This window comes from Gordionus sp. m RMFG-2023, chromosome 1 (assembly GCF_954871325.1).
Source record: "Gordionus sp. m RMFG-2023 chromosome 1, tfGorSpeb1-WG-v2, whole genome shotgun sequence".
In the NCBI taxonomy this organism is placed as follows: domain Eukaryota; kingdom Metazoa; phylum Nematomorpha; class Gordioida; order Chordodea; family Parachordodidae; genus Gordionus; species Gordionus sp. m RMFG-2023.
In genome coordinates this window covers 76,137,484-76,158,810 of record NC_088775.1, presented here as the reverse complement: position 1 = coordinate 76,158,810, position 21,327 = coordinate 76,137,484, and the positions used below count along the sequence as shown (strand labels likewise).

At 26.8% G+C, this 21,327-nt stretch overlaps 1 protein-coding gene across 1 annotated transcript; it reads left to right on the top strand.

The window, feature by feature from the left end:
* Positions 1 to 5,761: 5,761 nt before the first annotated feature.
* Positions 5,762 to 11,673, top strand: LOC135930413 (ganglioside GM2 activator-like). Its single transcript, XM_065467206.1, has 4 exons — positions 5,762 to 5,872; positions 8,547 to 8,751; positions 9,643 to 9,802; positions 11,596 to 11,673. Exons 1-4 carry the CDS (start codon positions 5,770 to 5,772, stop codon positions 11,671 to 11,673), a joined length of 546 nt encoding a protein of 181 aa, XP_065323278.1. The 5' UTR covers positions 5,762 to 5,769.
* The last annotated feature ends 9,654 nt before the right edge of the window (positions 11,674 to 21,327 follow it).

The window sequence follows — 21,327 nt, the reverse complement described above, 5'->3', positions numbered from 1 at the left end:
TTACTAATCAAAGAATAATATCATTTATCAACTATTATAATAATAAATAAAAAAATTTCCTGATAACCTTATAATAAAAAAATTATCATATATTATGCATGTATTCGATATATTAGAGTTGTAAAATTAAATAAAGTCTCAACTTATATTTTAACATAAAACTCGTTTTTTTAAATAAAACTGCATTTTTGGGAATAATATAGATTTATATAAAATGTTAATTTGCTTTATAACGTGGATAGGACAATTTTATTTAAATTTTATTGAACAAGAATATTAAAGTACAGTAAAGGGGAGCTTAAACGGAGACATTTATTGGTTCCTTTACTGGGCCCAAAAAAAACCTCCTCTGTTCCGGGTTTGGGAAAGTTCCTTATTGATTAATCTGTAGTTATATATTAAAATAATTATTACACCTAATTATTAATTTGCCTGTGATAAGTGTACATCTAGGGGTGAAAAAATTCCTTTTTAACCTTCACTTGGCTGCTCAGATACAAGAGACACTTATTGTATGTAAAGAATAATTTGATCTGTTCAAACTAGAGTCCTTCAGGACTGACGGTAACATCATCCGTCAATAAAATATAGGCCCGCGGCTCGAGAAACATAAATATTCTTCTCTCTTTTTTTCTTTTTTTTTAAGCTTGATTGAATATCACAATTATAAAATAAATTTAAAAAATTCTTAAAGTTTTTAGAAAAGAAATAAGAAAGCGAGAAAGATTTACTATTAATTTAATTTTCTTATAATATTTTATAAATAAATAAAATAAAATAAAATAGATAAGCATAACTAATTGCTGAATATTTTAATTTAATGCATATAATTGAAATAATGAATAAATTAAATATTGGCTGGGTTTGGATTTGGAGAAATATTTTTTGACACCGAGGTGTGCGGATTCGGGCTCAATTTTTTTTTTAAATTTTGCAGGTCTCTTAATTAAAATAATTATTCGATAACTTTAAAAATTAAAAGCAATATTTATCTCCCTTCATTTAAGTGAGAATAAATATGCGTTATGCACATAGTAGATGTAGATTATAAACCTTTGGCTATTATATTACTACTCTTTGGTATGTAGGTGACAAAGACTTGGCGAGAGAGAACCCCCACCGCCTGAGATTTGAAGTTATAAATATATGAAGAAGTTAAAATGAGGTATAGAACATTATAATACAATTCATTACTATTATATAAAATAAGCAACTTTAAATACTAATTTCCATTTTAGATATCGCAGTTACATATTGTAACGAGGCTAACGAGGAGGAAAATCAAGGAAAAATGATCTGTTTTTTTTTCTTTCGCTAAAATAATAAAAGAAAATGTATTGAAAACTTATGGATATCTCGAATGATCAGTTATCCTGGAAAATTGTCTTAAAATCTAAATGTCATCAAAGAAATTCACTAGTATAATTTAAAATAAAAATATTGTAGGTTTTTTGTCTATATTACACCTTTTTTTCATAAGACCAATTTATTACAGAACTTAAATATAAACAAATTAATTTGAGCAATTATTCTAAAAAATTTAATCCTACTATTATATATAAATATATTATAGTTAGACCTGTGCGCCGACAGCATTATCGGCGGCGGGGTTTCTTTTTTTAAAACGATCGGCTGACGGCGGCGAAATTTAGACGCCTCCACAAAATCGGCGGTGGCGCGGCTGTAATAAAATTTGTGCTATTATGTTTATCACTATAATTTAACTATTTTATTAAGTTATAATTAACATGTACAAACATTATTTTATTTAGATTTATAGGACATAATGATCTTTTAGATTTCAGAAATCCCAGCTATGGAATACACTCTCGTAGCTAAAACGCTCAGGACCTTTCTAGCAAATATTGAAATTTTAGGAAGATCTAATGCTTCTATCTACCAAAAATCAAGGATATACTGTATTTTGTTACAGGGTATTGCAATGCTGCATTCATTATAATTGTTTAATTCCTGCTATGTTTATATATATTATAATGGTAATAAAATAAAAGTCATTAATTAAAATTTCCTTTTATGATAAAAAATAAATTTTATATTATTAAGAAAATATTGTATTACTCCTTAAATAATAATTGATGGTCTTATGCAAAAGATTTGAAACATCAAAAATAAAAAGAATAAAATATATATCTTATCTTATCTTATCTAGCACGTTGGTCATAGACCTGCCCAAAATGAGCGAACGTGAATTTTATGAAGGCCCACCCTTCATAAAATTATGCCGATTTTTTTTCTCAAGGATACCAACAAACCTTGTACCCAGTTGTAGTTTAACTAAATGAGTGAAATTTACCCTTTCCGATATTGTAATTGTAATTTATAAATTAATAATATAAAGACATATATTTCTTATTTGTTTTTTAATCTTGAATAGTTATATTCATAAGGAATGAGTTAAGAATATTTGAATCCATAGACATCAAAATTCCATTTCATTTGTTAGGTTATATTCTTCCAAAAGATGAACCGGGAAATCTTCGCCATTTGGGATGGATAGATGAATGGAAATATATTTTTGAAATTTTTTTGAGAAGTTAATATTTGAATATCTTTTCCGTAAATTACTAGCCTATATCATCTTGTTACAAATGTTTTTATAGCAAATAATATTTTATTTTTGTTTTTTTTCGCCAATAACTTTTATAATAATATTTCAATATCTTTTCCGTAAATTACTAGCCTAATAATAACATATCATCTTGTTACAAATGTTTTTATAGCAAATAATATTTTATTTTAGTTTTTTTCGCCAATAACTTTTTATTCTTAAATTCGGCTACAAAAGTGATTGAAGCACTACCTTCTACTAACCAAGCACTAAAGAATGATATAAGTTTAATCGTTAGTGCTTCCAAAAGTTCGGCCACCTTCACGCCTAAATCGTGACGTCATAATTTTTATTTAGCTAATTACTTTTTTCCATATGGCGGTTAGCTAAATTAATAACGAAATTTAAATACATTATTTAAGCGCTAAATAATGGCGAAACCCGGATGTTTAGTACTACTATAGTTTTTGTTTTGGCACGTCGCCATTATTTGTTTATTTTTGTTTTTTTCGCCAATAACTTTTTATTCATAAATTTGGCTACAAATGTGATTGAAGTACTAACCTCTACTAACGAAGCATTAAAAAATGATATACGTTTCATCCTTAGTGCTTTCAATCAACTTTTAAACGTGAAGTTGGCACAAATTTTTATTTTTGCTTATAACTTTTTTCCCTTAAATTCGGTTACTATACGGATTGAAGCATTAACCAGCACTAAAAAAATGACATATGATTCATCGTTAGTGCTTGCAATTGTTCGGCCAACTTCATTTCAGATATAAAAATAATTATTTCTTAGCTAAAATAAATATAAAGCCTTTTCTGATCATAATATTATTTTTAAAGTTAATTTATTATTAGTAATGATGTCGGGTAACATGAATGGGAAGGGTGATTAATTTAATGATGTTATTATTCTAAAAACTAACTAGAATACTCTAAGCCAATCAAACTAAGTGTATTGATATTTATCTCGAGGGACTACACAAAATAGATGGAGTAACGTGCCAATGTCATTCATCAAAGCAGTTAAAAAATAAATGTTGGATATTATAATAATCTCGATCTTAACCAAATCGAAAATATATAGCTAATAAGAAAGAGTTATAAAGGCATCGTTGGTGCAAAGGAATATTTGTAAGTAAATTTACAATATATCTGGGATAAAATAGCCCTTAGGAAACCTATCACTTGACATGACTGCAGCTAATTAATTCTGTCCAATAAAATTATCGTGACCGCTATTATCTAATCAAACTGTGACTAAATTGATTATGATGGTTATTATTTATTAAATCGAACCCCTATTTTCAATTTTATCATAATTCTGAAAAATGTTTGAAGAAAGTAAGTATTTATATATATATATATATTAGGGTATAAGAAATTTTATCATAATTTTTCAAAGGGCCAATTTAAAAAACAAACAGTTCCTTCGGTGTTTTTTTTATTTCAAAAATTACGTATATGGTCGTAGCGTAGTTGTATGTGTATGGTGTAGTAAAAAAAATATAATTACTTTTCCTAAAATAATTTATAACATAAATTACTTGCATTTTTGTTCAAACGGGTTCCGAAACCGGTTCCTAAAAATTTTAAAGAAGGATTCCGGGTTCTGGTTTATATTTGATCGGATTCCAAATTCTGATCCTATTTGATTTTGCATAAATAGCAAAATTCTTTAAAGTTAAAAAAAATATTTTAGCATATGAGGATAATCCTAGAAAAAATTTTAAAAATACTCAATTCAATTTTTGTCAAGTAAAACACCAAAAATAAAAGTTTTAAAATACAGACACCTTTCCTTCTCTTAATTTTATTTAATCTTCATTTCTTTTTCCTATAAATTCCCGGAAATAGTAATATTTAAAATTTTCTATGAATATCTAATTTAACTATCCCTTTTTCGAAAGCAGTGTTTTCTTTTAGAATAACGGAAATCTCTCTTTTTCGCTTCACGCGTCTTAAAAATAATAAAATTAGGGTATTTCGAAACCGAACCCCAAAACCTTCACTTGAATACAACATCGGTTGTTAGTTACTGAAACCGGGTCCAGTCCGGTTTTGGAAAATTTTAATTTGTAAAAAAAATAATATAATTGAGCAATCAAGGCATCACCGCAAATGTAATACCATATAATTACTATCGTAAAACGTCTACACGAATGCAATTTTACATTCAAAAGTAGGTATAGATTATAAAGGCCTGATACGGCTCAGGATTGGTAAATAATGAGATAGATAGTTAGAATATATTACAATAATAAATATTAGGATTGATAATTTTTTTTTACCACAATATCTTTAATTGATCATAAATCGAAATGTTTTCGAGAAAATTTAACTAGTCCTACCTATGCCGAATGCGACTTAAAAAATCTGTATCTGAACCCGGAAACCGGGGCAAAACTTTGATCGGGTCCCAGGAAATACTTAGTTTTTTCTATGAAATCTGTTAGGACTTTATTTTTTGGGAGTTACAAATTTGTAATTCCTTTTAATTCAAAATGTTAATTTTTTAAAATTAAAATTAATCCATTGGAAATGTATAAGAAAAAATTCATAAAGAGGTATAATAAAATAATTAAGGTCCTTAAAAAATATAGTTTCTTCTTTCTTTTATGCATTCAAAGAATATGATTCTAAAAAAAATTTGTAACATTATAAAGAAAATTAAATTTTACGATTTCCATTTTACACAATGATTATAATATTTTATATTGTATATAATAATTCTTCCTTATTTAAAATGATGTTAATTTAAAAAAATAGATATGATCGTTTTTCGGATAAATTAAAATTTTTAAAGTTTATAATTTTTTTCTTGCAAAAATAGATTTCTTTTTTTAAATAAAAAGTGCTTTTATTAGCCACAAAAATATGAAATTTAATTTTTATTAAAACGTCCTTTTGAGTTGTAGCAAAAGGCTATTTTATAAAATAAAACATCGTTTAAAATATTTATAAAAAAAATGAATTAAACCTCATCTTTTTCCCCGATAACTCTTATAAATTAAATAAATTAGGTTACAAAAATTTTACGAAATTTTAGTAAAAAAAAAATAATTTTGGTATAAATTATAATGTATAAAAATTGTCGACCTATATTAAATTTTTTTTCTTAAATTTTTTTTTCACCATTAACAAGCATTATTATATAAAAGAAAAATCCTTATCCACGAATCTTTTATGAAGAAAATGGGATTATTCGGACAAGGCAGTTCAATTTTTGGGGGATTCATGATTCTCCAGTGCGGCATAATTTTGATGCCGACCCAAGGAATAAGATGGAATGATTGTGGTATAACAATTATTACTATTTGTATGCATTTTTTAAAAAATTTTTATTTATTGTTGAAGAAGATGGCAAAATGTGACCATTTCTGGTTCATCATTCCCCTCATTAAAACGAATATTATAACTATGATGGTCATCACTTGTTTTTGTTATAGCTAATTAAATAATAGTTTCAGTTTTGGAATTATATTGTGTAGCAAGTTAACTAATGAGGCTAAGATAGAATAAAACAAAGGAGGATATATTTTTAATGTTTTCTTACAAGGAGAAACCTTTTGCCTTAATTTTAACATGATTTAAGTTAAGATTCTATGTTCAGTAAAAACAGCGGGTTCGGTTAAATTAATTTTAATTTTTTGAAAACTATCAATTTTTTCCTAATCTTGCCCCTCATTCACAGTTAGCACGAATTCACGAAGTATAAAAAATTTGAAGTGAACAATACAAAAATACAGCATATTTTGTATATATAGCGCGAATTCGCCATAATTGTGTTTATTGCTGTTTTTTTTTTAATTTTTTTATTTACTCTATAATTATATTGGAAATATAATTTACCAATATTTTATTATAAATTAATCTACCATTATTTATCTATAAATTTTTCTATTTTCACAATCATCATATCTTGCTTATTTAAATAGTTTATTTTAAAAAATATAACTGCCATTTTGAAAATTAATTTTATAAATTTAATTTTTGAGTGATTCAAAATTTCGTTCAAATGCTTTTTAATCATGATTCATTTTCTTTTTTTTTTGTTTTTCATATTAAAAAAACATTTTTATTTTACATCCCTATTTATAACCAATAAGGTTATATCCAATCTAGTAATTCTAACAATTTTCGATTAAATAGGTATTCCTTTCTTATGTGTTCAATTATAATGACAGTTTTAACCAGGTTCACAAACTGTTAAAAATATCTGAAGATCAACAAAAAAAATTTTTTAAGGATCAAATTTTTTAAAAAATTTCAAATCTCTTTTATAGGTAAATGTTTTGTGATTTTTATGCATAAAAAATCTTTCACAATGAAATCACAAATTAATATTCAATTTTGTTGATCCTAAAAGATTTTTTCACAAAATTTTGGGCGAAAGAAAACCTACAAATGGTTTAAAGATTTTTATTAAAGCTTGCTTTGAACAACCTCATTTTAGTATAATTCTTAAAAGTAACATTTTTCAGATATTTTATTTTAGATCAGCATATAGTTGTCAAAAACATTTCTCTCAATGCTAATACATTATATTAAATATTAATACCAGAGTTAAATATTTAAGGTATGATAATTATGCTGGTCGACTGATTTAAGATGTTTTTTATAAATATTTTTGCAAGGTTGGGACTGGATGTCTGTCCTGCACCCGCAAATCTTTGTTTCCTCCCATGGTTTTTCAAAAAATACCAGTCCACCCATTTATTTAAAAATATTTTTTCGCCCGCCCGCTTAACGTAAAAATTATTTGATTGGTTGGTTTGGCTCTTTTTCATTATATCTTTACTTTTAACTTATAAAATACGCATTATCGTGAAATAAAAAATTTTTGAAAATTCGCTTGCCCGCCCATTTTTATATTTTTAACTCCAACCAGCCCAATGTTTAGAATTTTTATTTCTTTCTTTTTAATCTTACTATTTATACTTTAAAAAAAATAAGCATCAAAACTATGAGTTAAGTTTCTTAAGGTTCAATTGAACCGAATAATCGATATTTTAATTTTAATAAATAAATTCATCACAATAGAATAATGTAAAATAGTGATCATTGTCCGTTAAAATTTGTAAAAAGATTTTTCGGTTTTGGCACGTTAAAGAGATTTTGTACAAGCTTCCAGGTCCCGTAACCATTTGTAAAAGTATTTATTCTAAATTTTAAAAAAAAAATTGCGAAATTCTATATTTTACAAGAGTGGCTCACCCCGCGCCTGTAGAGCAGCCAAAGGGACAAGTTATATTCTAAACTATCCTTGCAAATCGCGCCTACAAATTTAAATTACAAGAAATATAAGATAAGGTAATGTAGTGATTGATGTAAAAAATTTTAAATAATCCATTCAGGAATTTTAAATTGTATTATGTTAATTAAATTTGTAAATTAAAACATTTAAAAAATGTTGATCCCGAAGCAAAATCGTTTAAAATATTTTTTAGATTAAGATCGAAATAAAATAAAAAATGTTCGGGTTAAGATTAGGTTCATCAAACATATTTAACCCAGTTCGTAGTTCAGGATCAAACCCTGTTGTTCACCTTTTATATATTTATTTAAATATAACTTAATTATAAGAAATTAAGAATTGATTTTCAGCAAAAATGATATTGAAATATTAATTAAATTGAGAGGGGAAATTCGTAATTGTATTACTTACATTAAATAATAGTAGAACAATCTAAAAATTCTTAATGTATCATGCAAATTTTTCAGATAATTCTTCTCTGAATTGACTTTTATTACCAAAATATACATATATTTTATATGTTGAAACCTTTAATAAAAAATTACCTGTTGTAAAGATATCCTAATAATAAAAAAAAAATATCAACTCCCTTTAAAACATTTTGAATTACGAGTACATAATATTTTGAAAGACATTACTTCTGTGATCCAATGAGATAAGGGTTCATATTTTAGAACAAAATATTAATATTTATTTATTTTTTAAACAACAAAAGGAAACTCGAAATCAATCGTAACTATATCGAAACTTGACCTGCAACCAAACCCACTAATCCTGCCAGGGCCCATATCCGTTTGGCTAGTAGTAAACATATCTAAGCCGCTTCCGAGAAAGGCTTATGCTGACGTAATGATAGCCAAAGAAGCATTTTCGTTCTCTTTACCGTTACCTTGCCCGCATCATAGTGATAAAGGAAAATGGTTCCAAATTTTTTATTATACTACATAAAAAATATATTTATTTAAAATTATGTGACGATGGCTATTATTAAAATTCCTGATTTATAAGCAGTAATCTTGTGAGAAAATGATAAGAATTTAGATATAAAACTAATTAAACCATTATATAGTAAATAGAGAATGTTCTGATATGTAGACTAATATTGCTTTAATTTTTATTTTAATTAAAAACTCCAAGTCAATGAAAAAATGCTGAATCAATTAATTTATCCAATACTCATACAAAAACTATTTGTAAATTATTTATCAAGAGTTATGTCATCCTTCTTTGGAAGACATTCCAATCATAAATTAACTCTTCCATTTTATCAAATATAAGATATCAACCCTACTTTTTCTTTTAGATTGACTCCTATTTAATCACTCAGAATTAAAATTGAAATGCTCAGATAAACATTTTTAATCTCTCAGAATAATTACTTAAGGTTCAGACAAAAAACTGAAACTAAGAATTATTTTTTAATGGCCAGATAAAAAAAAACTTAATTGTCTAGAAAAAATATATTAATTTCTCAGGTATAAAAAATAGAAAGGCTCAGATTAAAAAATGAATTTCTCAGAAAAATATATGAAACGCTCAGAAAATCCATAGATTTTAAGAAAAATATCTAAAATTTATGCTCTCTAGTTTAACTCCACTCCAATCAATTTTATAAGAATCCATGAGAGCAATTTTAGAAAACAAAATGACACTTGTCTTATAAAAAAAGAAGTGTAATTTGATGCATAATTATAAAATAAATATTATGAATTATCTTTTGGAAGATTTTATTGTTGACTGAAGACTAACAAGGAGAGCTGATTCAAATAATTTAAATATTCATTATTTTTCTAATTATAAAACGTAAAAAGCAAATTCGAGATATGTACTTCGATGGAAAAATATTTCAAACCACTATGCCAATCGTATCCCGGTTTTGAAAAATTTCCTTGTTCGTGTCCAGTTAACGTGGGATCACATTCCATCAATAATTTAACCGTTTCTTTACCTTTCGATGTCTCGGATTATAAGGTTTCAAATTTATTTTTGTGTTCGGGCAAGAGATTATTGGTTAGATATTTTGGTGTAAAATTGTTGAGTACCCTATGTCTTAGTTTTATTTTTCTTTGGCAATATTCTAAATCATAATTTAAAATGGAGACTTATGGGAACCATTTTTTTCCATCTGGTATACAATCTTATAAAAAAAATATTTATTAAATTTCTTTTACAAATGTAAAAATTGGGGGTGTTGTAGTGTTGTTAAACGGCTCGTTTTGAGCCAATTTTTAAAAACGGCTAACTCAATACTTCATCCTGACAAATATTACCCAAGGCTGAAGATTTTGCTCATAGAAGGAACAAAGATCCAGACATATATTGTAATCTTGAGGATTAGGCAATATTTATCTGGCTAAAATATTAAGTTAGACGTTTTTAAAATTCGGCTCAAAACGAGTCGATTAACAACACTAGGGTGTTGTAAGGAGTCTGTAGTGTTGTTAAATTGCTTGGTTTGATAGAATTAATTTTTACCAGCACTTAATAAAATTTAATGTATATTGTTTTTTGCTTATTCATATTTTTATGTGAATTTTTTTTAATGAAAATAAAAACAAGTATAAACAAAAATTGAATACTCTTACTTATAATATATAGACAATAAAATATTATATTAAGTTTGTCTTTTGATTGTTCCCATGGTCTGATCTCTACAATTCAACTATGTGGTTCTGTTTCAGTCTGATATAAAATGATATCTTTTAATATTGATTAGAATCAAAACATGTCATGATAATATAAATACATTATAAATGTTAATATAATAAAATTATATACAAAAAAATGTAAAAGAATTTTAAAAAAATTGGCTCCTTGGGAAGGAGGTTTCCAATGAAACTAATTTGACTTATGTATGGCAATAGAAATGTTTAAAGTAAAATTCTTCCCTAGGTTCATTGGTAATTTTTCTATGTGAATCAAGTTCCCTAAAGATTAAGCATGGCTGTATAAAAATGTACTCTTCAGATATTTCCAAATATTTATTTATTTTTGACAGCTCTTTGTATCAAAGATGATTGAGTTAAGATTTGTAGGGGTTAGGAAATCTATACAGAAATAGTCCCAAATTAGAAATTGGCCCCTATTCCAAGGAATAGAACATTTATTAGCATTTATTATAACATTAACCTTTTTAAGTTAACATCAACCCATAATTTTAAAAAAAACAAAGCTTTCAAGCACCCCATAAATAAAAAGCCAGCAAGTTAGTTATATGGTAATATTTATGATAGAATAATAAGATCCACTTCTCTAAGATTAGATTGAAATCATTAAATATTTCCATGAAACAATACCTAGATCGCAAAATGCTTGAAAATCTATTTACAACAATCTTACTAAGTCAGCAGCTAGGAAAATAATTGTTTATGAGGAATTAAAGTTGATTTTTAATTTGATAATTAAAAAAAAGAGTAATATATATAATCAAAAAAAAAATTTTCCTTTTGGTACAGAACAAGCCAAGACCAAAATGGTCCAATTTGGTTTAAACCAATAAAATCAAGCCATTGACCTTCACTAATGCAAAATAACAAAAATATTGTTATTTAATAAGTTTAAAAATCTATGTTAAAAAATAAAGGCATAATGATTCAATTCAAAATAAAAAATATTAAAAAGGACCATGTTATTTTTTAAATTATTATGTGATAATAATGTTCTTGGGATTTTTTTAATCTTATCTATGAAAGTTTATAGGGAAATCATATGATCAAATTTTAACTCTCATTCTAAAAAATTTCTATAATTATATTATATTTTAGGGAAGCTATGATATAAAGATTAAAATTTGGGATGAAGATACAGAAATTGGCTGCATGAAATTTCCATTTGTGCTATAAATTATTAATATATCATTGTAATAAAAAAAATAAAAATGCAAAGTAGTAAAAGTAAAAAACATTTCACAGTGGGTGATTCAGCTTTATTACATTATTTATATATTTTTTTGTAACATATTGGCAAAACGATTACTTATATATAAGGATACATCAATAAAACGATCGACGCAATATGATATACAATATTCTTGTTTAGATTCAAGTTTATTTGATAGCTTATTTGTAGAAAGGCATTTATCCCAACAGGTGTTATTTAATTTATGAACCATTAAAGAATATTGAGCCTTTTGTTGTTCAAGTATAATTTCTTTTTGCGTTTGAGAGTCTAATGTTATATTGGTTTTATCCACTTGAATAACATTTTTAAAAAAATATGAACATAATATTTAAAACTTTTTCTTCTGTTATTGTTAGCAATATATCGAAAATCTCGAAATAAATAAAGTTATATTTCCTCCAATACTTCATTTTATTTCTCATATTGTGATTGGAAATTATATTACGTTTAAAGCTGATCTACTATTGGTAAGCAATAATGTATTAAGATGCAACTGTCTGAATGATTGTATTTTATATTATAATAATTATTGTTAACCACTTATGATGAAAGTAAATAAGCTATAGACTTAGCCTATAAAAATATTGAAATGAAATTTATCAATGAAATATTTATTTTATCTTAGATAATCTTATCTTATTTTGGCCTAACTGTTTATTTTTTGAACGTTTAAAGTGACTGGAGATCTTCAAAGCCCGGCCCAAATGGAAGACTTTGATGGACCAGACCAGACTCGGTAATTTGCATAAAATATTTCAGACCGGACAATTTCATCATAAAAAATCAGGCAGGGCCCTGTATTTTTCTAATATCTCGTAAAATTTTAATAGTTTTGATATATTTTTAACATTTCAAGCGAATATTTTTATTTGGATTAATACTACAAATAAATAACAATGTTTATTATTTTTGTATTATAGGGCTACAAACTAAATTACCAAATCTATAATATAAATTCGCAAAAAATTAAACATTATGTAATATACAGTAGAGATAGCAAGCACAACCAGGCGCGTACGCAGCGGGGGGGGGGACAGGGGGACAAATCCCCCCCCCCAAAGCCAAAAAATGCAGATGCCGGATTATATTTTTCAAAAATATTATTGTTAATATTAATTTATATTTGTTAATATGTATTCTTATCTCATATATACATATATATATATATATATATATATATATTTAATTACATTTATTTATTACATTCATCTACTAAGTTATTTTATCAATCAATTTCGATTTCAAGTTTTCCTTGGCGTAATTAACCTATTATTTTCAAATTTTAGTGGCGTAATATTTATCTAAATTTCTAATAAAATAATAATTATCTCTGAAACTCCTTGTCCAACAGGGAGAAAAAAATTGCAAGCTTGTCCAACGAGATCGAGTCTCCGCCACAGTAACAGCTATTTTGGAGTTAGAAGAGCTGATTATTAATGCTATTACTGAAATATCACAATGGCTTGAAAGAAATATTTCCTCAGAAGCAAGAAAATTATTGGATTCAATACTTATTCCAAATTTTTTTTCTCATTAGAATGTATTATTTAATTATACAACTATTTTATGTAATACTTTTCAAAAACATAACATTGACTTGATTAAGAAGATGAGAATAGCGGAGAGCATTTTATTAGAACTCAAGGAAATAGAGCTAGTGTTGTTGAAGAATTTCATATTTTATATGTTATTGTTGAGTCAAAAGCAGAGCTATACGTGTTAAATATTTGTCCCCCTCGACTTGCAGCAAGCAAGCTCATCATCAAAACATTAATATAGGATCAGTAGAAGAGTATTATAAAACAAATGTCCCCTCTCCCAACCTTTTTCATATGGTGATAGAAAAAAATATAAATATTTGTTATATTTTTATCATGAAGATGTTAAAATATCTTATGATGCCTTATTAGCTGAATAACTATGATTAAAAGATTAACTATGGTTGATACAGTCCCAAAAAATGCTATGGATGCTTTTTATTTCAAACACATTTTAGATTATACTCCCAATTATTAAAATGGTTATATATATATTAGCAGCTCTTTAGTAAACTAATGAGAGAACATTCACTTTTTTAAGAAGAATAACAGAGCCTTGCAGAGGTACCATTTGCAGGACCAGGCCCAGATTTAATTTTAAAATTTTTTCCGGCCCGGGTTTTTTTTAAACAGGCCCGGCCCGGCTGGCTTAGCCCGAATTTTTTAAAATAAATTATATTTATTTTTGATATTTATAGCTAATAATGGCGATTTCAAATATTTGGTTTTAAAATATACAACTCGGCTCGGATATTTTTTCTTAAAAAATTTTCAGGCCCAGCCCGGGTGTTTTTAAAAAAAAATTACGGGCCCGGCCCGGGTATATTTAAAAAAATTAAAATACGGTCCGGCTCAGGGGCCGGGCCTGCAAGTCTGTGAAAAACATACCTATGAAATACAACATCTGAAAGTAGATTGAATGATTTGGATCTTTTGAATATTCATAGACATTTAACGCCAAGCAAGGATTGATAATTGAAAAATTAGCTCAAAACATACAAAATACAATTATTCCTAAGAAACTTTTTGTGTATTAATTTATATTTACAACATTTAAATTTTTTATACATTATATATTTTAAAAGCTCAAAAAATTCAAATTTCAATTTTGGGTCATTTAGGTGATTTATATAGTGGGTTATATTCACTTTATATTTTATGATTCACATTTAAATGCCGGTTTATATATATAATTTTTTTAATTCACATTAGTTTAAAATTGTGTATTAGAAAAGTTATTAATCCTAATAAATTTATGCTTAGTATTTTTAATTAAAAATATTATTTCTTAAAAAAATTTATTATCCCCCCCCCAGACCAAATTCCTGCGTACGCGCCTGAGCACAACCTATTCCTAAAATGGTAATTGTGGAAAGAAATGTGATAGAGAGAGACAGGCACATATCCAAGAATTTTCTATCGATAGCGTCTATACATGAGCCGTTGGGGTAGGAACAGTTTGCATCAATTTTTTTAAGGGGGGAGGGGGGGGGGGTTAGGGGGAGGTATTTAAGAGGAGTAGACAAGCGGTAGGGTATTACTAGTGGATTATCTATTAATTTTTACATGAAATAGAGCAAAATGCATTGCTGTAAAAAATTAATGCTTTATTTTAGATTTATAATACAATGATATTGCAAACATAGACCAAATCTATATATTGCACACAATCATAGATATGCTATCCTTTTAAAAGTAAATTAAAAGGATTAATTCTAATAGTAATCTCATATTCATGCCAAACAATATAATATAATAATTCATAAATTGTAAATGGGGTTTTTAATTGAATTCATGTTCCAAAAATGACTCTTTTACGTTCACAATATTTATAGTTGGTAGTAGAGCATTATTAATTTATTCTTTTAAAATTTGTGATGGGAGGGATTACCATTATAATTAAAAATATGTAATTAATAATATGGAAATATCGTCGCAGGAGTGGGGGGGGGGGGGGTAATTTGTTTTTTTGGAACACTTAAAATTTAATGGGAATGATTATCATAAAATATATTATAACTAATCATATTTTAAAAAAGACAATTTTAAACATAAATAATAAAATATTGGAAAATGCTGAATATTTGAGTGGATATGGATATAATATTGTTATAAAATAAAATCATAATATAAAATTAAGCATTATATGTGATTTAAAAAGTTAATCAATATACCCTTCCCAAATTCAAATTTAATCTTATATGCAATTACCACAATTCAATAGGTTGTTCTTGGGGATGATGTCAGAATGTTCATGTATATTAAGTCGAACTAGTCCAATCGATTTTTTGATGTCGTAATTATAACTAGAGTTGTTAAAAGGCTCGATTTAAGCCGATTTTTAAAAACGGCTAACTTAATATTTTATTCAGAAAAAATATTATGCAAGCCTAAAGATTTTTTTTTCTCTAGATGACACATGGGTATGGACATCTTTAACGAAATCTCGAGGCTTAGGCAATAATTTTCTGACTAAAATATTTAGTTAGCCGTTTTTAAAAATCGACGACGTTTAACAACATTACTTCTAATACTGCATTCACAGTTAGCGCGAATTCGCTGCAAAGTATATAAAAATACAACAAATTTTGTATACTTCGCCACGAATTCGCCCTAACTGTGAAGAGTAACCCCTCATTATTTTGTATAATTCGCAGCGTTACGCTAACTATGAATTAGCGGTAATATAGGTTTTAATTCTTCGTATGAGTATACTAATGGAATTGTTGGCAAAAAATAATCTTCAATTTATCTGAAATGTTTTAAAATTTAAAGTATGTAGTGCTTTAATATATAAATCTTTTTAATTGGAAATCTTGATGAATTAAATTCTATAAAAAATTTTATAAATGATTTTTCCTTTCAATATAAAAATCGTTTATTATTTTAAAATGTAATAGATCACTATTTAAATTATGTAGTTTATGCACCTTACATACAGAGTGAACAATAAATTAGTTCAAAATTACGATCAGTATACAATTATATATGGATATATAAGGAAATATAAAGTAAGAAATCTGATTAAAGTTAATTTAGCCTTTGTAGGAAGGAAAAACCTTCTGGTTCATTTGTAAGTTTACTGATTTGGGGTATTATGTGTGATATATACAATAGGTATGAAAATATGATCATCGGAAATTTCTTAATATTTTGAGATTTTTTGTTCTTTTGGACGAGGATAGCGGTCTGCAATGGGTAGGTTTTCGGCCCGTCCGAGCCTCGGTCGGGCGTGATCGGATTCTAAAATATTTTCAATATTTGTTGGGGGGCGGGCGGGTCAAAAAATTTTAAAGTAATGGCCGAGCTAATTTTTATTATTTTTAAGGCGAAATAAGAAGAACAGACTTTAATTAAAAATAATAGTTTTATTTCATAATATTGCATATTATATATGTTTAATTAAAAATACATTAAAATAAATAAATAATGAGCGAAACCAGCCATTTAAATAATATTTAAACATTAGGCAAACGGGTTAAACAAAATTTAGATAAATTGGCGGGCAAATTTTAAAAAAAAATAGAAGTGGGCGGGTGTTAAAAAAAATTCAAAATAACGAGTGGACGGGCTTTTCATGATATGGGCTTGGCTTGATAAGATCGGATCCAGAATTTTGAGGAAGAAAAGAGTGTTCAGGGATCATTTTTTCACTAATATATTTACAAGAACAATTAAATTTATGATGGGTTCCCCCCAGTTATGTGTCTGAAATATAAGTAGGCTAGATTTCCTTCATCTTCATAAAAAATAACTGAGGTCGGGCAACATGCAAAAAGTAGATTTAATGGGCGGAGTAAAAAAATTATGAGCTGGTTGTAAAAACCCAATAATAAAATTTCCACGGGTCGGTTCAACTAGAATGTCTATCTCCTCAAATTTAAAGCAATTCCTAATTAAGAGTCACAATTTATCTTTTAGGACGATTCATTATGATCTATTACCAGTGTTGTTAAAAGCTACTTTTAGGGTATGAGGCGCTATCGCTATTTTACAAAAGAATTCAAAAAATTAGTGTATTTTTAACCGAATTTAGAATTTTTTTAAAATTATTTACGTATCTTCCACAAATAAAAATTATGACTAAAATTTCAAATGTATATTATTTTTTTATATTTTATTGCTTTTCATTAATAATAACATTTCCATATTGTTATAAAAAATTATGACTAAAATTGCAAATATATATAATTTATTTATTTTTTATTGCATCACAATAATTATTACATTTCCATAATGTCATCCCCAAGTCTAGAGTGACGATCAGAAAATATAATCTATGACTAAATATTCGATTAACTCTAGCAGGTAATGCAGTGTTAAATTTTATATACATATTTCAGACGGACTAAAAGTAAATAGAGAAAAGACGGAGTATATGGTGATAGGAGGAGATGAAGCAGAGAGTATTGATATAAATGAATGGCAGATATCGGCTATTGAAAGCTGCAAATATTTGGACTCCACTATATAAATAAACGGCACAATAGAAAAAGATATAAAGAGTAAAATTAATCAAGGGTGGCTAAAGTGGAGATCTTTATCTGCAGTGCTATTTGACAAAAGAATCCCACACAAATTAAAGGGAAAAATTTACAGTTCCATAGTACAACCAACTATTCTATATAGTTCGGAAACATGGCCAACCAAAGAATCAGGTGAGAGAAGTCTACAAACTATGGAGATGAGAATGCTGAGGATGATTGCTGGGGTAACAAGAAAGAATAAAGTGCGCAGTACAAGAATACTAAGTAGTTTAAAGGTAGTGCCCATTAAGACTAAGTTAATGGTAAACAGACTTAGGTGGTATGGGCACACAATGAGAAGGCCTATGAACTACATAGGAAATAAGGTTGAGAGTTTGTAAGTTATGGGCAAACGTAAAAGAGTAAGGCCAAAACTTCAATGGGGCCATAAAGTTAGAGCCTTATAAAGAAGTATAAATTAGATAAAAGAGATAGTATAAATAACATAGAGTGGAGGAGATGTTGAAGGTTCTTACCACCAGAAAAGGTGAAAGCTAGAGAGAAAAAAGAAAAATTTTTATATAAAAGAAATCGTCAAAAACATTCATTTGGGTATTTTTAGATTTAAAAATTAGTATTATTTATTTCAAAAAAATCATCTATAGTGGGCGGCGTTTTTGATCTTGCTAGTCAGTCTATATTTATAATAAGTAATATTTCGAATAAAATTTGTGCAAGGGATAATTGGATGGCCAACATCCTTTGACTTTTTATCTATTGAACCAATTCCTCTCAAAATTGGTTAAAATGCGAAAGGATTGAAATAAATATTTTTTTAGCATGTTTTTTTAAATTTTTTTATTTATATAAAAAGATGAATGGTTGATTTTGAACATGTTACCATAAATTTATAAAATAACATTATATGTGACTCTGATGATAAAATGAAACTTTAATATAATTTTTAATTTATATTATTCTTAAATATCTTATGGCCAGTTTAAACAAACCATATGATTCATTGGTTTAGACTCGCCCAGAAAATTAACTTTCAAATAAACACCTAGCTTATAAACTATTATAGATACAGTTTTGATTCAAAATTTTAAAGATTAAAATATGGGCTGCGCACTAGTCTTGTTTGATGATAAAACCTTCCGGCACATCCTACAATGAAATTTATCAATCTTTTTTTACAAGGAAAATGAAATCCATATTATCATCATTTTCCAGGGAAATTACTTTGTTGATATGATCTGTAAACAAAATTATCTTTAATATCAAGCTTTATCGTGGACATTTTAAATTATTTTGAAAACTAGATTTATAATACAGTTAAAATATAAATAAAAACTTTACGATTTTAGAATTAATTATAATTATATTTTAATAATTTTCATGTGCATTTATTATATAAAGTTGAAAGTAGCGAAGTAGAGCATTAGTAGTGAGGTATTGCTATTTTTTTTTAAAGTAGCGGGCTAAAGCGACCACTACAAAATTCAATTTAACATAATGAACAATTAAAAATTTCTAAATGTTCAGAAATTTAGCATAATTTTATCCCTATAATTTCCACTATATTTATAACTTTTGACAATTCCCTTGTTTCTGCAAAAAATTAGATTTGGTAACTAAGCAAGAAAACCCGGAATCAATAAGGCTAAAAAGTTAAGTTTCAATGATAGCATTCATGAGCAGGGTTGCCATGTCTCCCCCCATCAGTGGGAGTCTCCCACAATTTTTTTGTTTACCCACATACATCTCACTCCCACAAAACTCCCACAATTAGAAATCTCCCACAAAAAGCTCCCACAATTTTTTAATTTCTCCCACAATTTTTTTTTAGCATTTTAATGTTTTTAATATATAAATAATAATTTTGAGAGACAGTATTTGATTATTTTTATATTTTTAAAATAAATTTTAAATATAATATGTCTAGTTCTTCTTCTTTTATTTTATTCGCTCTAAAATATATTTTTTATAAAATTCTCCAATTCTCCACTCGACATTTTCAAAATTTTTGTGTTAAAAAGAATAGAAGTTAGAACAGTATGTATAATTATTATAAATATATTTTAAATTACTTAATATATTTTATATCGTTATCTAGAATTGCAGTGCTCCACTCGACATTTTCAAAATTTTTGTATTAGAAGAATAGAACTTTTAGAAGTGGATATTATATCCCATATACCAAACAGATTTAAGTAATAAAATGTTCTATTTTGCTAAAAAAAAATTTCGAGGATGAAATGTCAGAAGCATATTTGGGATTAGTTTCCCATGAAGGAAATCTACTTCATGTAGTTAATATTCAGTTGCAATCAGAAGATTCTTTATTGATAAAGATTCACAAAATCATGCTACAGCTCTGTTCATCTCTACAGTTAAAAATAGATAATAAATTTTATGGCGCTATTGCTAAAAATATCATATTAAAATGTTCAAATATTACTATAATTAACGTATTTTTAAATGAAGCAAATATTTTTATTAAGACAATTTTGGAATATTTACAATCAAGATTTGATTTTAATAACTCTATTTACAAGTGTATAAATATTATGACCTTGGAACAGATATTAAAATTACCGATAGATATTGAAGCCTTGTTTGAAGAGATTGTAATTTTTTCCATTTTTTATGATTCGCCAGAATATTAGATGGTCTAAAAGCAGAGGAGAAATGGGTGGAATTTTTTCGTAATAACGATAAATCCCCATGCTTGGAAAAAATTTGCGAGTATGTTTTCTCCTTACCTCATTCTAATGCCTCATCGGAGCGCATTTTTAGCCTGATGAGGACTGCCTGGAGAAAGGAGAGAAATCGAATTGCTTTAACAACATTAGAGGCTGAGTTAATGGTTAAACAAAATTAATAAATGTCATGCCAGGAATTTTATAAATATCTTAATAACGACGGTAAACTTTTAGTTCCATTATTTAAATCTCAAATAAAATATAATTAACTATAACTATTTGACTTTCTATATTTTATAAAATCTTATTTATACATTTGCATAAAATCAAATAAATTTATTTTTTACATTGTAAAATTAATATTTTGAATATTTTGGCAAATCATAAAAATAAAGAAGCATTACAATCTCCTCAAACATGACATCATATTAAATCTTAATAATTATCCGATACTTTGGTATTTCTGCAGCATAATTTAGTGAACCTTTATTAAATTATATTCTTCTGATTGCAACTGCATATTAACAGTATATAGTAGATTTCCTATATGTAAAATTCCTAAATAAACTTCTGCAATTTATTTTTGAAAATTTTTTTCAAAATATTAGGACAGCTTTTATAATCTATTTATTTTTTAAAGGTTTGTAAAATTTTAAAATTCTACGATGGCGCGTATTAGGAGGAACCTGTCAACCAACATTATGCTGACTCAATTCTGTAAATACACTCTGGTTTTTGCCAAATTCACTGAGGAATTATCAGATCAGAAAGCTGCCATGCAATACATTGGTAATGCCAAATCTGCCATATTTACCATTATATATGGTTAGCTATGTCTTTGGATATTTCATATCTGGAGAAAAATTTTTTAATAGTTTTATTGAAAT

Coding starts and splice junctions, on each gene's coding strand:
- LOC135930413 (XM_065467206.1), top strand. CDS start 5,770: ATGGGATTATTCGGACAAGGCAGTTCAATTTTTGGGGGATTCATGATT. Junction 5,873..8,546: donor AATAAGATGGAATGATTGTG/GTATAACAATTA, acceptor AAACAACAAAAG/GAAACTCGAAATCAATCGTA. Junction 8,752..9,642: donor CATAGTGATAAAGGAAAATG/GTTCCAAATTTT, acceptor AAACGTAAAAAG/CAAATTCGAGATATGTACTT.